General features: G+C 41.0%; 1 protein-coding gene across 4 annotated transcripts in view; it reads left to right on the forward strand.

Annotated features, from left to right (window-relative positions):
- The first annotated feature begins 5,150 nt into the window (after window positions 1-5,150).
- The window catches only part of LIN54 (lin-54 DREAM MuvB core complex component), a 74,010-nt gene continuing 58,979 nt past the window's right edge, over window positions 5,151-20,181 (forward strand). The window contains exons 1-2 of one of the 4 annotated variants that reach the window (XM_029235964.1): window positions 5,151-5,297; window positions 18,757-19,469. In XM_029235964.1, coding sequence (XP_029091797.1) covers window positions 18,789-19,469 — 681 coding nt within the window. In that variant the 5' untranslated portion in view covers window positions 5,151-5,297; window positions 18,757-18,788. Of the gene's footprint in view, window positions 5,298-7,295; window positions 7,610-18,756; window positions 19,470-20,181 lie in introns of those variants that run through there. The other 3 variants (XM_029235965.1, XM_029235963.1, XM_029235966.1) reach the window with 3 other exon arrangements.

Genomic DNA, 20,181 nt, shown 5'->3' on the forward strand with positions numbered 1-20,181 from the left:
TAGGTGGAAAGGTGGGCACATTCCTTCAAACACATTAAACTCTTCGTGTCCAAGTCCAAATAAGTAAGGCTGAGAGAAAGGAAGTACCTCCCTCTCTCCGTGTGAGCCCTTCTTGCAAGTTCCCATATGCTGTCTCAAGATGTGCCTCCTAGGATGACTGATACTGGCAATATCTACTTCTTCCAAGGGAAAACCCTGCTCTTAACCACAGGGATGGTTATACCCCTAGCAGGACAAGTACATCAGAACGTTACACAGGAGCCCCTATTTCTATCCTTTTAATTAGAAAGACAAAAATGACTATTAAGGAGGCCAAGAAATCATAAAGCCAGAGGAAAAGTAAATGAATGCTGCCTGACACTAACAGATGATTTTAGTGGTTAATTTTATTTTTTTAGGTGGTTTGACATTATTAATCACATCCTGCACCATAAGTGAAAAAACTTGGAGTGTGTTCAAAGTGATACTGATCTACATTTCCTTATTCCAAACCCTTGGGTACCAATGTGTTTTGGAATTGAGGATATTTTGGATTTTAGATGGCACATGCACAAATTTTAAGAATTGTCATTTTTTTTTTCTTTTAAAACCAACTTTAGGGACCTCCCTGTTGGCTCAGTGGTTAGGAGTCTGCCTGCCAATGCAGGGGCCACAGGTTCGATCCCTGATCCGGGAAGATCCTGCATGCTGCAGAGCAACTAAGCCCCTGTCCCACAACTACTGAGCCTGCGCTCTAGAGCCCGCGAGCTGCAACGACTGAGCCCGTGTGCCACAACTACTGAAGCCCACACTCCTAGAGCCCATGCTCTGCAACAAGAGAAGCCACCGCAATGAGAAGGCCGTGCACCACAACGAAGAGTAGCCCCCGCTCGCTGCAACTAGAGAAAGCCTGTGCTCAGCAACAAAGACCCAATGCAGCCAAAAAAACAAAAACAAAAACTTTAATGGCGTATAATTTACATACAATAAAACACATCCGTTTTAAGTGTACCCAATGAGTTTAGGCCATTGTATATACCCTTATTATTTTTTCAGGGTGGAATAGTTTTTTTTAATTAATTTTTTAAATGTATATACCCTTATGTAACCAATACCACAATCAAGGTCAAAAACATTCCCATCACGAAAGTTAGGATCAAAAGAATGTGTGTAAATAATGTTAAATTAAATATATACACATTCTGGGAAGGGTACCTGCTGGGGAGCAAGCCTGAGTGGGAGATTACTTTGGCTATGTAAGGTACTTTTTTTGTTTGTTTGTTTTGCCATATTGATGTGTAACCTTTATCAAAATAAAAATGTTTAACTTGTAAAAAGAAAAAATTCCCATCACCTTGGAAAGCTCCTTCCAACCCCTTTAGCCTTTAACAAGCTCCATAGTGAAACACACTCATGTTTCTGCACTGACATATATTCACACTAAATGTTCTAGAGACTATTAATACCTTATGTCATATTGATTTTCCTATTGAATGAGTTTGTCATAAGCTTCCAGAAATCTTTCAGTTTTCAAAACATTTTGTATTTTAAAATTGTTGATAAGGGGTTATGGATCTTTTACAAAAGAGTTATGTGATGATGAAAAATAAATAAAGGTGATAATTACACTTGTATAGATTTATACATGATAGTTGCTTTACAGAGACATCCTGGATTTATGACAAATGAACTAAAGAGCAAAGGAACGTCTAAATAATCTTTTGGAAACTAATATATTTTAAGAAAATTTTATTAACTAGTGTGTACTTTGTATCTAGCAGTATATCTGGCACATAATAGGTGCCCCATAGTACATTTTGTTTTTTCTTCTATGCAACTCATACCTCTATACAATCTTTTTATTTTTTGTATTGATATCTTCTTCAGAAACTCTATTTAAAATCTCTAATTTTTTCTACTAGTTTTTGACTGTCACTTCCTATAGAACTGTGCTGTCCAATGCTGTAGTCATTGGCAACATGTGGCTATTTATTTATTTTTAATTAATTTATTTTATTTTATTTTTTTTTGGCTGCGTTGGGTCTTCGTTGCGGAGCACGGGCTCTAGGTGCGCGGGCTTCAGTAGTTGTGGCACACGGGCTCAGTAGTTGTAGCTTGCGGGCTCCAGAGCACAGGCTTCAGTAGTTGTGGCGCATGGGCTTTGTTGCTCTGCGGCATGTGGGATCTTCCCGGACCAGGGCTCCAACCCGTGTCCCCTGCGTTGGCAGGCGGGTTCTTAACCACTGTGCTGCACCACCAGGGAAGCCCCGACATGTGGCTATTTAAATTTAAATTAATGACGATGAAATGAAATGAAAATTTCGTTCCTTATTCACACTAGCCACATTTCAGTTGCTTGACAGGCACAAGTGACTAGCGGCTACTATATCAGACAGTGTGGATATAGAACAGTTCTACCATGGCGGAACATTCCATTGGATAGAGCTGCTCTGTCTTGTTTACCACTTTATTCCCAGTGTCTTGTCAGTGCTTAGGATTTGGTAGATGATCAACAAATACTTGCTGAATAAATGCTTTTAGTTCATCTAGGAAAGCTGTCATGCAAATATAAACAGATTCTGTTTTGTTTGAACAGCAGTGGTTCTTAGGGGCTAAAAATGCTCTCCTTGAAAAAGTAAAAAATTACATTATATTTTAGACTGTATTGTAGCTTAGATTATTATTAGTTTTCAGTCATGAGCTCTTACCATATACCAGGCACTATTCAAAGTGCTTTACACATAGTACCTCATTAATCTTCACAACAACCTTATAATGATACTTTATTCCCAATTTACACATGAGGAAACAGAGGTTCAAGAGGAGAGTAACTTGCTTAGGTTCACACAGCTATTAAGTGGCAGGGCCAGAATTTGGATCCCGGCAGTCTGGCTCCAGAGGCCAAACAGTTAACCACAACACTGAGCTCTTTGTGATTATTTTTAATAAGGACAATTTTGTCTCTTCTTTCCACTATTTCAAGCTTTTTTTTTTAACGTTCTTATTTAATTGCATTTAGCTAGAACACCCTGAAAAATGTTAAATAGCTACTATGGCCCTGCATCCTTGTGGGTCCCTGATTTTTTTAAAAAGAATATTCATTTATTTGGCTGCACCGGGTCTTATGCAGCACTCGGGGGCATGCGGGATCTAGTTCCCTGACCAGTGATCGAACCCAGGCCCCCTGCATTGGGAGGGCAGAGTCTTTACCGCAGAACCACCAGGTTAGTCCCTGGATCTGTGATTTTAACGAGAGTACTTCTGCCATTTTACTCTAATGTATGATATTACTGTCATTTTTTTATAATTATCTTGACCCAATTAAGGAACTGTTCTTTTATTTCTAGTTTACTAAGAAATTTTTAAAATTCAGAAATGGCTGTTGAATGTTATATGGTACATCTCTAGAGAATATCATTTGGCTTTTCTCCTTTACTTTAATAAATGTCATGAGTAGATTTCTTAATGTTAAACCACCATTCTTTGTTATGGTGTGAATTCTTTTTACTACCACGTTACTGGATTTTATGTCTTAATACTCAATTTTGTCTTTTTAACAAAGTCATAGTGAGAATAGAAGAATTTTCCTTTTTTTTTTTTTTGGTGCTCTTTGCCTTGGGTTTTGGTAACCGGTTTATGCTAGCCTTGTGGAATAAATTGAGAAATTTTCTCCTTCTGAAGGTGATTCTTTGTTTCCCTAGATTCCAGCCGGATTTGGGTACCCCATCTCACTCTCTTCTTCCTTCCAGAGGTGCCCCACAAGTACCACCCATCATTTAACCACTTTTTTTTTTTTTAACTGCCAAGGCCCTTTTCTTTTCTTTCTTTCTTCCTTTAATTTTTGGCCGGGTGGCTTGTGGGATCCTAGTTCCCCGAGTAGGGATGGAACCCAGGCCCCCTGGGGTGCAAGCATAGAGGCCTAACCACTGGACCACCAGGGAATTCCCACCACCAGGATGTTTTCTTACACCAGCTCTCAAAGCTCCTCATAAACTGGACTCACCTACTGATCTTCAATAAAGCCTGTGTATCATGCAGGTTTCTCACGTTCCTTGCACAGGCTCCAGACCTTCCCGCTACCAAGCCTTTGCTAATTTCATGCCACTTGTCTATCTAAATCCTAACCATAGAGTTTGAGGTGGAAGGTATGGGGTGCTGTTGATTATGGTAAAATAGAACTAACATTTGAGGCAGAGACTGTGTGTAGCTGCTTGACACCTCTCACTTTATATGATCCTCAGGATCTTGGAAAGCTATGTTATTTTTCTTTTGTAGATGGGAAAAGAAACTTGATAAATGTTATACACTTTAGTGGAGGTGCCAGAATTTAAAACTAGGACTGCTTAACTCCAAAATGATTGTTGCTTCCACTACAGCATGTCTCACCTCCTCCTTTGTGTTCCCAGGTTACAGTCTCTCACGTTGACCTGCACGTCCTCCGTGCTTCACTAGCAATTACAAACTGTACCACACCATTTTATACTACGTATATACTCTTTTGTATTTTCTATTGTTTCCTCTGTAGTCTTCTCATACAGGGCACTTATTCACTGAATCTCTGCTTGCTTATCCGACTCCAAATTTGGGCATCTTTTCTTACCTTATAAAAAGAATACCGGGAAAAATAAACGTAAAAGATTACCAAATACAAAGAATTTTGATTGTGTTAGTCTTGACTGTATAGCGTAAAAAAAAGTCCCTTTCAAAATAAGTTTAACTCTGCGTGGTCTTCCAGGGGCTTTTTTAGCGACCCCTGCAAAATCAGTGTCTAAAAAACAAAGAGATTTGGCATTTGTGATTACTGATCACTTCCCCACCCAAGAACATCAAACAACGGCAAGATGCTGGAAATCGCACCTACAGCACAGACTTCCTAACAAGGAAAGCTAGAAGATAACACACTCCCTCCCAAGCTCGGGCGCGACCCCGCCTTCCCCCTCCCAGCTTCATCTGGATGGAACATTCCGTGCGAAAGCTTTGACAGAGCGCACACTCGGAGTCACGTGGAGCAGGAGCGTACTCGCTGCCGCCTTGCGGGATGACGCTAGCTAGGGTTGCCAAGGGGCGGGGCAAGGCGCCGCGGAAAGGGCGGGGAGAAGGAAGCCGTGGAGGCGGGGCGGGCAGAGTGGAGGGGCGGGCGGAGAGGGGCGCGCGGGAGGGGAGGGCCCAGCGTATTATGGGATGCGGCGGTGGAATGGCGCTGGGCGCGTGATTTTGAACAAACCCGGGTCTGTGTCTTGGAGGCGCCGCCGCCGCCGCGGCTGCGGGGAGCCCAGAGATCGCGGCGTGAGAAGGAGGCGGCGGCGCCGCCGGCTTTGGTGAGTGTCAGCCCCCGGGGTGGGGGCCTCTGGGCAGGCGGGCGGGAAAGGGGGCGCTGCGGGTGGTGGCGCGGGCGGAGGGCGCCGGACCGCCCCCTCCGGGAGCCCGGGCTAGTGGGTAGTGGCGGAGAGCGGGAACCTGCAGTCTGGGGGACGCCACGCCGCATCCCTGGGCCGCAGGGGGAGGGAGGATCCTCCGGGCTCGGCCCCTTCCCGCCGGCACTCGGGAGGGCGGCTGTCACCCAGCGGGGCCGGCGCTCTGCCGGCAGCCCGCCCTTCCCGGCGGTCTGGAGGAAGGGCTCCCGCGGCTGTTGACACGCACACTGCGCGGCCCGAGGAGCCCCCGTGTCGGCCCCGGGTTTCTGGGAACTGGTTTTGCTGCTGTGTCATTTTGTACCAGCTCCTCCTTTCCCTACTGCCCGCCGCCCCGTTCTTCCTATGCCCCTTTGTATGGTGTCTTCTTCGTGTATGTCCGTTTTCCTCGCGAAGCCCACCAGTCAAATGTCACAATGTTCCCGAGGTGCACGGGGGAAGGGAGCGGGCCAAGACTTAGCTTGGCCAACCAACGGTAAACACCAAGCAGAGTGGGGGTGAACAGGGCTGGCCGTGGGGAAATAAAGTTTAAAGATAAAGAAATAGGGAAGACTTGATACTCTCGGAGTCTAGCAGGCTGCATATAGAAACGGCGACTGGGCTGGGTGATAGTACTTGTTTAAGCCTGAAGCTACCGACTTTTATATGGAGTTGTCATTCAAGCAAGGTAAGGAAATTAAATGCCTTTTTTCAACTTCTGCCTTTCTCTTTTTAAACTAACTTTTAAAAAAGGCGGTAGAGTGTCTCTGTTCGAAACCTTGAAATTCAGTTTGCTCATTTCAGACAGGTCTTTTAGAGCTTATGCTGTAGTTGAATGGTAGGTATAGAATTCAGCTTTTCAATGGGTGGTTATCAAATCTGAAATTAACAAAGGTAGTCAACTTAGTTTTTTTTTTTAAAAATTCTGTTCCCATCAGAAGCCTTGCAGCTTATGTTTTCTTGATATTTCTTTGATGATTAAAATTTGCGTATATTCTCTTTTAGTTATTTATTAAACTGCATGATGAGAGGAGCTGGTGGAGCTGGGTGGGTAACTCTAGGGTCTTGCTCTGAAGCAAGCTGCTTATTTTCACAGTATCAAATAAACATATCAGCGGCAGATTTTTTTTTAAATTTGGTGACTTAGATTCTAAAAGCATTTAGCAAAGAATTTTAACTTAGAGGTATATTTTCTGTATTTTAGAAATTGTTCACTCATGAATAGGTTCAGTACATTTTAAACCTAGTGGCACTTTGACGTCTTAAACCAATGACAAACGAACTGGAAGTCACAGTGTTTGTGGACAGAAATGATCAGACGAAATTAAGTGGAAAATAGTTCAGAAATTTATTTGAAAACTAGACCTTTTGACTACAGTATCTGCGTGAGAATCAATGCCTGTAATTTACAAATGTATCAGAGAGGTCGGACGTGCAGTTGGAAGTAGCCCATTCTGTCAAAAGTAGTGCTGACGGTGGAGGAAAATGTCAGAGCTGGTGAATGACATTAAAGGTCTTCATCCTGTTTTTAGTGTCTGAGAGGGACACTGAATAAAAGGCATTCCGTCATCTCTCTCAAGTTGCTTTCCTGAAAATGAGAGAGTTTGGGCTCTTTATTGCCCTTCTGCCCCCTTCCGCATGTTTTTTGCTCTTCAAAACAAAAATGTGCCGGACTTGAGGCCCCGCAGGTTGCACGACTTGCTTTCGCGTTGCTACCGGGCCCGCCGGAGCACCATCTTTCGTGGCAGGGTGAAAGGTCTCAGCGTGGGCTGTGTGTGCATTAGTATCTCCCTGAGCATTTGAAGGTTGGCGGGGCCGGCGGGAGGCTTCCCCGGATATGTGGGTGTGCGCCTCTCCGGAGGGGAGGGCCGGGGAGGGGAGGAGGAGGAAGGGGGAGGTTACTGGCGGCGGCGGCGGCGGCGGCGGCCCGGGCTCCGGCTGTCGGGGAAGCTGCTGAGCTGTGATGGTGATGACGAGGTGAAAATGGCGGATCTTTCGAAATACAATCCCGGCCCCTGACATACCAGAGGCGGCGGCCGCGGCGGCGTCGCCACCCGGGCTCCCTCCTTGGCCCCCGGGATCCCAGTAGCGCTCCAGTTCGTGCAGACTGGGGAAGGAAGCGGCTGGCCGGAGCTACCGTGCACAGGCAAAACAAGCACCGCCCGGGCTCGGAATTGCCCGGGACCTTCTGGAGTCCCCACCTCGGAGCCGGAGGGAGGAGACAGCGGCAGCCGCCGGAGGTAGAGGAGAAGGGGATACCCGAGGGCTGCTCTGTTTTGAGCTCTCTTTATTTGGGGGAGGGGGTGGGTGGGAGAAGAATTGCGTCGTGGGTCAGGGAATGACTAGTTCAGAGGGCAAAGAATCAGTAGCCTCATAATGACATCAACATTATTCTTTGAGTGTTAAGAGGGCTTGAGTTTGCTCTTACACCTAAGGCTGCTGCTGAGGCCTAGATGAACCGCTAGCAGTTATCATGATTACCTGATTTAATATTTAAAATATCCACTCTGGCGGGTGTTGGTTTGATGATGTTCAGCAGTTTATGGGGTTGTATGTTTCTTTAGGGAGGCAGAGCATTGACATTTTATTCTGCATTTAAGCTCTGTGTCTTAGATCATAGTCTGTGACTTGTTGGGGTGTGGATGTTCACATTTTTTGAGCATATGGACCAGTTTTGTAATCATTAAAACTGTTGCCGTTTTCTTTTATGGCTCTGTCATCTATAGAGGACCCCTTGGGCCCTGCCATTTGGCAAATAACAATTGAGATACTGTCAGTCATATTTGATATCCATGTTTTTCCCTGCCTCTCATCCATTTCATGAATTCAGAGAGTAAAGTTATGGAAAATTTCACAGTAGATTTTATGATCCAAGTGAAGTGCAGCTCTGGGCGCTCTATTTTTGTTCACAAGTTTTACCTTCATTGTTAAGGAAGTTGTGATGGCTTGATGCTCGCACTTGATACGCGTCAAATTTTAAGTTGGTTAAAGATAAATTGAGACCTCTGTTTTATTTTACATACTTGACTTGTTAGCCCTTTGTTTAAAGAGCTGGAGAATTGGCTTGATTGACTCTGTGACAGCCATTGTCTAATTTCGTTAGGTTACCTAAAGATTCATGTATGTTTTAGAGTGTGCTGCAGATCCCCAACAGTAGTGTTACTGAAAAGTTACATGTGAATCAAATTTTTATACATTAATTTGGGGCCCTCTGTTTTTTTCCAGCTTTTGTAGTGGAAGGTTGGGTCACTGGAAGGTTGAATATATGAGTGAACAGAGAGGTGAATGTTTAAGAAATGGCCCCTGGTAATGTTTATGATAGCAGTGATTTTCCTTATCCAAGTTTCCTACAAAGAGATGATGTCATAGTATGTCATACAATATTATTCATTGAGTGTTTTATTCAGAGAGGAAATATTTGTGTGTATAGCTTGGACATTTGAGTGTCCGAATTCATTCACTAGAAGCATAAGAGACCAAAAAAAATTTTTAGGGGAAATAACTGAGAGGTACTCAGAGGTTTTAGTTAATGAATTTTCTAAATCATTTTTTTTCCTGATATTCTCGTTTTATCCAGTAGGAATTTGGTTGTCTTTGTTGTTGTTGTTTTTTCTTATAACTTTTATGTTGCAGTTATTTGGGCCATGCCAACCCAGCTGCTAAGTTAATAGTAAAACTAAGAATTTTTAAAATAATTAAAATAAAGAGGGAGATTTAATGCTTTTTCACTGGCTTTTTTTTTTTTTTTAAATCACCGAGTGCTATTGTCTTTTTGTGATTCCTTGTGATTGTCTTTCAAGACCAGCTTTTAGATTATTGTGGTTAAAACAATTAATAATTAGAAGTGTGTTAGAAAGAAATGAAGAGTTATGCCAGTGGAGGTAGTCGGTCGTCTGTTTTGGTGGAGAGGAGCATTACAGATTCCTGTTACTTTTTTCAAATATTACTATTGGGTATCTATTATGTGTCGCATACTATGCTAGGGATGGGCGATACCTCAGTATCTTTGCTTCAGGAAACTTTAGGAATTGGAGATAAAGTTGTTAGGTTGGGTAGAACCTTAATACAGAAGGCCTTGAGACTTACAGAAAATTTTTGAGTAGGAGAGTGACAGCCTCAGAGATGCACTTGAGGGAGATAAGTCCTGTAGCTTTTTCTGTAGGAGGTATTGCAGATGAGAGGAGATAAAGGTAAAAATACGTAGTTGGCTCTGAGCTTTGGAGATTTGGAAACTCTTGGTTACAGTGGGAAGGAGACATTGTGAAGGTGTAATCTGCATGATATATGACAGATTAAAAGTTCTATGGAGAGGGAATTCCCTGGTGGTCCAGTGGTAGGGACTCCATGCTGTCACTGTCCAGTGCCCAGGTTCAATCCCTGGTCAGGGAACTGAGATGCCACGTGGAGCTGCCAATAAATAAATAAATAAAGTAAGTAAGTAAGTAAATAAAATTTTTAAAAAAGGGAGAAATCAGGAGAAGCTAATTTAGATAGAAAAAGAAGAGAAGAATTTTCATTTGAGCTTTACTGTACCGCATAACTGTCTTCACAGTAACCCTGCAAGTAAACTAGGGCTTAGGGCTTCCCTGGTGGCGCAGTGGTTGAGAGTCCGCCTGCCGATGCAGAGGACACAGGTTCGTGCCCCGGTCCGGGAAGATCCCACATGCCGCGGAGCGGCTGGGCCCGTGAGCCATGGCCGCTGAGCCTGCGCGTCCGGAGCCTGTGCTCCGCAACGGGAGAGGCCACAACAGTGAGAGGCCCGTGTACCGCAAAAAAAAAACCCAAAAAACTAGGGCTTAGAGAGATTATTGCTTAGGGTTACATGATAAGCAACTAGGAGAGTCAAGATTTGGAAGCAGATCTTTCTGATGTGAATCCCCATGTTTTTTCCACCAGGTTAATCTTGAGCATGAATAATACACAATCTCCCTTTAAAGGGAAAAAAATATTGTGGATCCTCAGTATTGGCCTAAATAGTTTTATTTTATTAAAATATTTAATTTTTAGATGTATATAAATTCCTTATGCTTATTGCTTATATTGAAGTATAAAAGAAAAGTAAATTTATAAATGAAATATAAACAAAACTATAAAGCCAGTAAAACAAATTAAATTTAGGGTGATGGATGATGTTGTTTTGCTGAAATGAAATCTTTCTTTGCATAGTGAATATACTATTGTGGGCCTTGGCTAGGTGTGCAGTTTTCTATATGCTGTATATCCTATGATAACTCAACTCCTACACTACTTTTCTATGTTTGAATGCTGCAGAGCTTTCCTCCTTAAATCACTGGTTAGGTGGTTTGGCTTTCACTTGGCATAAATATATCATTTACCTTGTAAGACCCTTCTATGCCCACTCTAATTCTGGTACCATTGATGGTAGATATGAGGTGGTTATCAAGGTGATCCAGAATATACTTTTAAAAAATATATATTATTGAAATGAAAATATGAACTTCTCAAAATTTCTTCAAGACTCATGTTTTACAGTTCACTGCTCCCAGCTTAGTTTGAGAAATGTAGTTCTGTACCTAGTTTTTGAGTTGTTGATGTTTGATCTTAGAAATGAAAGCTAAAATCCAAGTAGTATAGTTAACCAGATAGTGCTGGTGGTAAGCTCTAGGTACGAAAGTGTAATTCTTAAACATTCAAATGTTTCTGTCCCAACATCTGACCAATTACTCACCTATAATATGATGATAGGTCGTCACCATTTTATATTAGTATGTGCAAGAATGAAAACAGTTGTTTACCAGGTTGTCCTCCACCTGTAACTAAGAGAAAGAAGAGTGTTTCAGCACTGGTAATATTCTCTAAGAAACCATTTAAAAATGTGAAAGCATAGAGCATTTATCATTTCTATCTTATATTATTTTTTATATTATATTTAACTCATTTCTTTTACTGCCCTAAATCCGTCCCTCCATTTATCTCTGTCTTGAACTAATTACTGTAATAGCCTTCTAACTGGTTTCCCTGCCTCCAGTCCAATAAAATACTGAGGTGAAGTTAATCCTCCCAAAGTACAGCTGTGATCATGCCACTCTTCTGTTGATTTCTGAGGTCTGTCTGGGTAAGGCCTTTGGTTAATTTCCCTCCACAAAGTTGGGAAGCAATACATATTAATTAAATGCTGATAAAAAACATAAATAAGTTTAAAACTAAGGCTTTTAGAACTTGATTTTATGAGCAGAAATGTTGGAGGCATGGAGAATGCATTGTATGTTCAATATTCTTTTCTCTCCATACCTTGAAAGGTAACCTTTCATACAGATGTGGTAAACTAAAGCTCCTCAGTCCCATTGGCTTGTGAAGATCCTCTCTTTTCTTGGAGTGGTCCTCAACACAGAGATGATGAGGTTGCATGTGCTAGTACATATCTTCCATTCCTAAGGGATAAAATTAGAGTGATGATTCATGTAACTAGATGGCCAAACCCTTTCCTGCCATGCCCACAAGCTCCTTTTGAGAGTTTCTTTTAGCATAGGCCACCATGCCCTGCATGTGACCCTGACTGAAACAGATATGGATGTTTAATCATAAAGCAGTTATCACAGTCTGCTCAGTGGCCTGTGAGGTGTGCTGGCTCCTGAACTCTGCACAGCCCATACTGCTTAGAGACTGGCCAAACGAATCAGACCTTTTCTTGTTACAAGTTTGAACTTTACTCCTACTTCCAAGGGAGACTCCTAGGTCTATAGCTCCTGGTCCCTTTTAATAGGACAAATAGGAAGACATGTTCTGCCTAATAACAGAGCTTTAAAATATATGAAGAAGCAAAAATGCATAGAAGAGGAGAAGATGACAAAGCCACAATCGTATTTGGGAATTTTAACAGCCTTTCTCAGTAATTGATAGAAAAGGAAAAAGAAAGACTATGGAAGATATGAACAACACTATCAACCAACTTGACCTAATTGACTTTTATAGGGTGCTACCCTCAGCAACCATAGAATACATGTTCTCTTCAGGTGCACGTGCAGTGTTCACCAAGATGGACCATACACTGAGCCTTAAACTAGTCTCTAAATTCCATCTACACATGATGGAAATGGTAATTACAGTCTCTGACAGTAATAGGAGCAAATTAGAAATCAATAATAAAAGGTAGAAAATCCCCAAATATTTGGGAATTAAATAGCACACTTCTTTATTTTCCGTGTATCAAAGATGAAATCACAAGGACTATTAGAAAACATTTGAAGCGAATGATAATAAAAACATATTGAGATTAGTAGAATGCAGTTAAAGCAGCATTGGGGGAATTTTTAACATTAAATGTTTATTTCAGAAAAGAAGGTTTAAAATCTTTATGGTAATAAATTTGGCAACTGAGAGGAATAGACAAATATCTTAAAAGATACAAACTATCAAATATCAAAGGTTTAAAATCAATGATCTAAACCAAGTGTTGACAGATTTTTTCTATAAAGGGCCAGATGGCAAATAATTTAGGCTTTGTAGGGTAGTGTGTGTGTGTGTGTATATATATATATATATATATACATATATATATATATACACACACACATATACTCACTCTCGCCCAACTATTTACAAATGTAAAAATCATTCTTAGCTGCAGAGAAATACATAAACAGACCGTGGGCTTAATTTGGTCTGTAGGCTATGGTTTGTCGAATCCTGATCTGTGCTTCCGTCTGAAGTTTCTAGAAAAAAACAAATCTAAAGTAAGCAGAAGGAAGGAGATAAAGGTAATAGTTAAGTGAAAAATGGACAAACTGTTGGGAAAAATCAATGAAGCCAAAATCGTTCTTGAAAAGATCAGTAAAATTGAAAAATCTCCAACTAGACTGATCAGAGAAAAAAAGGAGAAAATGCAGAAACTACCAAAATGAGGATGGAAGAGTTGCTATCTCTACAGACATTAAAATAAAAGAATATTTTGTATAACTTTATGCTAATAAATTTGGCAACTTAGAGGAATAGACAAATTCCTTGAAAGATACAAACTATCAAATATCAAAGGTCACTCAGAAAGAAAGAGATAACCCGAGTAACCCTACACATATTCAAGAAATTGAATTTATAGTTAAAAACCTCACAAGAAAGCTTTATGTCTAGATGGCTTTACTGGTGAATTCTAACAAACATTTTAGGAAGAAATTGTAACAATTCCATGAAGACTCTTCCTGAAAATTGAAGAGGAGTGAAGACCTCCCAACTCATTTTATTAGACTAGCATTATCCCCAGAGAGCCACTACAAAAAAACTACAGACCAGTAGTCCTCATGAGTATAGACAAAATTGATTAACAAAATATTAGCCAGTAGAATTTGGCAATATGTAGAAAATATGATTTTATACAATTTTATATAATTTTGAGTGGAGTTTATTTCAGGAATGCAGAATTGGCTTAATAAAAAATCAATATAACTCCCAGACTAAAAGAGGAAAGCCATATGATTATCTCACTAGTTGTAGAAAAAAACATATGATTAGATATCCATTTATGATTATGATTGAAAAAAGAAACAACTACAAACTGGTACTATAAGTTAGCTTTCTCAACCTAATAGAGGGAATTTATGAAAAACCTACAGCTAAGGGTAAGTCTGGGAACAAGGTAAAGATGTCTGCTCTTACCACTTTTATTCAACATTTTACTGTAGGTCCTAGCCAGTGCGGGCGGTAAGGTAAGGAAAAGAAACAAAAGACATGCAGATTGGAAAGGAAGAAATACTGATCTTATTCTCAGACACCATGGATTATCTTTCTAAAAAATCCTAAGGGCTCTACATCGAGATTTAGTGAGTTTAGCTAATTGTTAGATACATGGACAATATAAAATAATCAGTTGAATCTCTGTATACTAGCAACAAACAGTTGGAAAATGGAAAAAAAAAAGACCACTTGCAATGCATCAAAAAAACGTGAAACACTTAGGGATAAATTTACCAAAATATATATAGAAAGAAGACCTATACACTAGAAGTACAAAAAACATTGCTAAAATAATTAAGTAGAGAGAGATACTTTTGGGAAACAGTTCTCCCTGGGTCTTTGCATTTCTGTACTTCTTACAAGTGAGGCGGTGACAGCCCTTTTATCTACTTTTTTTTTATTTAAAAAACTGTATTTTTGTCTGCATTGGGTCTTTGTTGCTGCGCACGGGCTTTCTCTAGTTGCAGCGAGCGAGGGCTACTCTTCGCTTTGGTGCACAGGCTTCTCGCTGTGGTGCGCGGGCTTCTCACTTCAAACTGAGCTGTTGTTGCAGAGCACGGGCTGTAGGCACGAGGGCTTCAGTAGTTGTGGCACGTGGGCTTCAGTAGTTGTGGCTTGCAGGCTCAGTAGTGTGACAGCCCTTTTAAGCAGTTTTTTCCAGGATGTTTGTATAGCATAAAGCCTTGGATGATAGTTAGCGACTCCTGCTGTTGCAGAGGGCAGATTTGCTTATCGTCCAGTATAGTAAAGATAATATCTCCCTTTGGACAAAGGGCAGGTGTGCTTCAGGTTATAAATGATTCAGGTTCCTTAAGCTCAGGGTCCGTCAGTTGTGATGCAAACCTGCCTGCACAGTGTCTACCTGGGCTCCTCTCCACATCTGCCCTGTAGGGCTTGGGGGCAACAGGGGAACTGATACACGCATGATACTTATGTTCCTTGCTGTGCTTGGAGTAGTAAGTCCTGTGTCTCTGACCTAGGCCTACTGTGTTGTCCGCCAGTATCCACGAAACAGTGACAGGCTACTTCGTTAACTTGCAAGGAGAGGCTAAAATCTCAGCCCCCTCCCAGTACTTGACAGTTTTAGCCATAAGAATGGAGTGCTGACAGAGACATGGCTTTTTGAAAGAGGAAGGATGAGGACCTTGAGGGCTGGGCTAGGGGATATTGAAAGACTCTCTGGCATCTGGCAGCGAATGCTCTCACCCAAGTGGTGGGCAAGGGTGGCAGAGGCAAGGGAAGTAGGAGCCCTTCGGTGTTCTACCTCTTAATGAATATTTAGGGGCTGAGCTGAGAGATAGCCTGAATGGTTACCTTGGTTGTTGTACACTCAACTCCATGGCCCTAGCAGAAGGGCGGCGGGGCTGTAGCTGCTGAGTCAAGGAGTCCCCAAAGCTGAGAAAATGATGTTAGAAATGAGGATCTGGGTGGATCGAAAACATTAGAAGTTTGTTTGGTTGAGCTGCAAGTGTGGGGGCTTGAAACTGAAAGTAAATGCACCGTCTGACCACTGTCTCCTTCTGTGGGGTGACCTCTCCTCCTCTTACACCTTGACTTCAGGTGTTTTAAGGAGAAAGATGAATAAGTGTTGGGCTGAGGTCTCCCTATCCTTAAGGGAGACCAGAGGCCACACCCATCTGTCTAAACGTGCTGGGGGAACTTCAGGGAGAAGAGGGAGTCAAACTTTTATGGTTGTGTTGGATGCTGACACCCAAGTCATCACCCTACCTTGTTTTATGGGGGATGGAATGTTCAGAGACAACTGACAGGCCTTGGGCAAGGTCCACGGTAGGGAAGGGAAGCTAATGTGGCACTGTGGGTGAGGCCGTTTATTGTTGTGTACTGTTATCTGGCTTCCACTGCAGAAGGTATAATTGGTGTTGATGTTTTAAAGAGCCTGCCTGTAAATGCCCTGTTCTGTAAGTGCCAGAGGGGATTCTCCTGATTAGGAAGAGCCGCATCTAGAGAAGTGCTCATACTTTGGAAACCTTAGTGATTCCTCTGAGCTACAAGTTACTGTGACTGATGGTTTTGCAATATATGTAAAGAACTCATCCAACTCAACAAGAAGATAAAAAACCCAATATTTTAAACATTTGGCAAAAGGCTTTAACACAGGCACTTTTTAAAAGAAGATACACAAATAGATAACATTCATATGAAAAGATGCTCAATGTCTTTAGTCATCTGGGAATTGCAAATTAAAACCACAATGAGGGCTTCCCTGGTGGCGCAGTGGTTGAGAGTCCGCCTGCCAATGCAGGGGACGTGAGTTCGTGCCCTGGTCCGGGAGGATCCCACATGCCACGGAGCGGCTGGGCCCGTGAGCCATGGCCGCTGAGCCTGCGCGTCCGGAGCCTGTGCTCCGCAACAGGAGAGGCCACAACAGTGAGAGGCCCACGTACCGCAAAAAAAAACCCACAGTGAGATACCACTTCACACCCACTAGAATGGCTAAAGTTAAAAAGACGACAAAACCAGTTGCTGGCGAGGATGTGGAGCAGCTGGGAGCCTCATGCATCGCTGGTGGGTGTACAAAATGGTACAGCTGAGCTGGGAAGTAGTTTGGCGGTTTCATGCAAAGTTAAAAATAAACTTACCTTATGACCTAGCAAGTCCACTTCTAGGTATTTATTCAAAAGAAATGAAAATATCTATCCATAAAAAACTTGAATGTTCATAGCAGTATTATTCATAATAGTCCCAAAATGGAAACAGTCCAAATGTCCATCCACAGATGAATGGATAAACAACTTGTGGTAGATTCATCCAATGGAATGTTACTCAGCAATGAAAAGGAACTGAGCTGCTAATAAGGGTAAGAATAAAGATAAATCTTAAAAAACATACTGAGGGAAAAGGCTTATACTGTATATTCCTTTATGTCATGAGTACGTAATACATGATTCCATTTATATGAAGTTCTAAAATGGGCAAAAAGGCAACACTAATCTAGTGAGGTGATAGAACAGACCCGTGGTTGTGTAGAGTAGGATTTTGGGGTAGGAGGTTGACTGTAAAGGAGTAGACTTTTTTTTTTCCTCAATTTAAAAATACCAGTGGTAAAAATTTAAGGCAGTAAATTTTGTGATTAAAATTATGAACTTTGTGTCATAAAACATATCCTGAGTTTGAGTTCTGGCTCTATCATTTACTGGGTAGTTGTGTGACCTTGGGCAAATAGTTTAACCTTTCTAAGTTTCCTCATATGTAAAATGGGGGTGATAATTATACCATATTAGAGTTGTCAGGATAGATTAAGTTATGTCAGGATAGATTAAATTAAATTATGCCATCACTGGTAGATAGTAAGTGCTCAATAATGAAGATTAATTTTGGCAGTAATAGTATTTGTCAATGCTAATAATTATAATTTGCTGTTCATGTCTGTTACTCTTAATCTTGGATGGGTATTGCATGTTTATATTTTTTAAAAAAGGGAAAAGAAAGAATTACTGATTAGGTTCCTATGGATCTTAGACATTCTCTGGGCAGATAACTTATTTAGTCAGTCATAAATATGATGAACTCTTTAATATGTGAAGATAATGGTACTGACTCCTTTATTGGAAGTTCTGCATGACCTTTGGCTGAAAGCATTGCAGTTCTGATTTGTTCGTAATCTGCTTTATTATTATTACCATTTTCTTTTCTTTATGGGGCCTAGCTGTATACCTCTTATATGGTTCCCTTTGTGACATTTTGAATGGCTGAGGAGGATCTGAGAATCTTCTTTCCAAATAAAGCTTTCTTTAGTATGAAGCAAATTGATCAAACTTGGGCCAGATAAGCCATTTGACCTACAGTTGCTGAGATGGATTACTCTAGAAACTCCTTTAACATTAATTTGAGTCCTTAATGGATTTTTTTTTCTTCACATCTTTATTGGGGTATAATTGCTTTACAGTGGTGTGTTAGTTTCTGCTTTATAACAAAGTGAATAAGTTATACATATACATATGTTCCCATATCTCTTCCCTCTTGCATCTCCCTCCCTCCCACCCTCCCTATCCCACCCCTCCAGGCAGTCACAAAGCACCGAGCTGATATCCCTGTGCTATGCGGCTGCTTCCCACAAGCTATCTACCTTACGTTTGGTAGTGTATATATGTCCAGGCCTCTCTCTCGCTTTGTCACAGCTCACCCTTCTGCCTCCCCATCTTAATGGATTTTTATAAATGGTTTAGTAACCTCATTTTAGGACCTCGCTCACTGGAGATTTGAATATGTTTTCTAAGATCTGTTTATATTTAAATCTTTATTTCCTTGTGCAAATCAGCAGTTTTCAAGTTTGTCGGTAGGAAAAAGAAAAACAAAACCCATAACTGGGAAGAAGTAAGATGATCAGACATGTCAAAGATTAAAAGGTTTTATTTATGAGCAGGAACTGGAAAGGAGTTTCCTGTAATTATGTGACTTAGTGTTGCCTGAATGCAGTATACTTTTGGGTTGAGACATGGCGAATGAGAATGTTTGCTTTTAGTTTTGTGTCCCATATGACTTATATTTCAGATTCTTGAAGGTTGAGGATTTGTTAAAATGGTTTAACCCAAATATGCATCAGGAATGTCCTTCATTCAGTTATACATCAGTAAAAATTTTTGTTTTGTCATTTGCATTTTTCTTGAATAATTTTTTTTCTTCTCTTAAATCTGTTTTGAAACCTAGTAATTTATTCATTTTTCAAATTTTATTGCAGTGCCTGATCAACTTTCTAGCAGGAGAACGATCATGGAGGTGGTGCCAGCTGAGGTGAATAGTTTGCTTCCAGAGGAGATAATGGACACTGGTATAACTTTAGTGGATGATGATAGTATTGAGGCTGTTATTGTTTCATCCCCAATTCCCATGGAGACAGAACTGGAAGAAATTGTCAACATAAATTCTACTGGTGACTCTACAGCCACGCCCATTTCCACGGAACCAATAACAGTGTACAGTAACCACACTAACCAAGTTGCAGTGAATACCACAATTACTAAAGCAGATTGTAATACCACGGTGAAACCAGCTTTTCCAAGTGGCCTTCAAAAACTTGGTGCTCAGACTCCTGTGACTATATCAGCCAATCAGATTATTTTAAACAAAGTATCACAGACATCTGATCTTAAACTTGGCAATCAGACCCTTAAACCAGATGGACAGAAGTTAATTTTAACAACTTTGGGCAAGTCTGGTTCACCAATTGTTTTAGCACTACCCCATAGCCAACCCCAGGCTCAGAAAGTTACAACTCAGGCCCAGTCAGGAGATGCTAAGTTACCACCGCAGCAAATTAAAGTAGTTACCATTGGAGGGAGGCCAGAGGTGAAACCTGTCATTGGTGTCTCAGCATTGACCCCAGGAAGTCAACTGATTAATACTACAACTCAGCCCTCTGTGTTACAGACCCAACAGTTAAAAACAGTACAGGTAAAAAAAAAAAAAAAAAAAAAGGGCGCTTACTAGTTAAAATGCATGTTAAATATTAAATTGATTCATAGTTGCGTGTGTAGGGTGATTAAATGCATAGTTGTTACTGAATTCTTTTGAATGTTGCTTTTAGTAATTGTGTGTTTTTTTTTTTGTAAAGTTTGATATGTCTAATGCTTTTGAAAATTTCTGCCAGAGAACTTAGAACTTAATTTTGGTTAAATTCCAATTTAGTGTATTTATAGCTTTTTACTCATTTTAAAACAATTTTATTCTCAGTAGTAGTTTGAGTACAAGGATGTTCTGCTGGTATAAAGATACCAGAGTTGATGTCAGGCTGTCAAAAAATCATTCAGACATGATATTTTCAGCTAACAGATGGCCAGAGTCTAGGAAAACTTGCTGCTCTGAGAAACCCTTCAAGCCAGCAGTAGTGCATACCAGCCAGTGTGTGCCTCTTCTTTGGAATTTACTGTCCATTGTATCGCTCATGTTTGCAATGTAGAAAGGCAGTGCCATGTGATGGAAGGTTTAGAATTGGACCAACTGGATTTCAGTCTCTTCTCTGCTGCCCTCCCAGCTGCGGAACTTTGGATAGGCTACTTATTTTCTCTGAGTTTTTGATTTTAGCTGTAAGATGGCTATTTGATCGTGATGAAACACATAAGAAAAGATAACTCTTTGGTGTGGTTCTCAAAACATTGAGAATCCT

The sequence above is a fragment of the Monodon monoceros genome, unplaced genomic scaffold, assembly GCF_005190385.1.
Source record: "Monodon monoceros isolate NGI ecotype Baffin Bay Population unplaced genomic scaffold, NGI_Narwhal_1 Super_Scaffold_20, whole genome shotgun sequence".
Classification (NCBI taxonomy): domain Eukaryota; kingdom Metazoa; phylum Chordata; class Mammalia; order Artiodactyla; family Monodontidae; genus Monodon; species Monodon monoceros.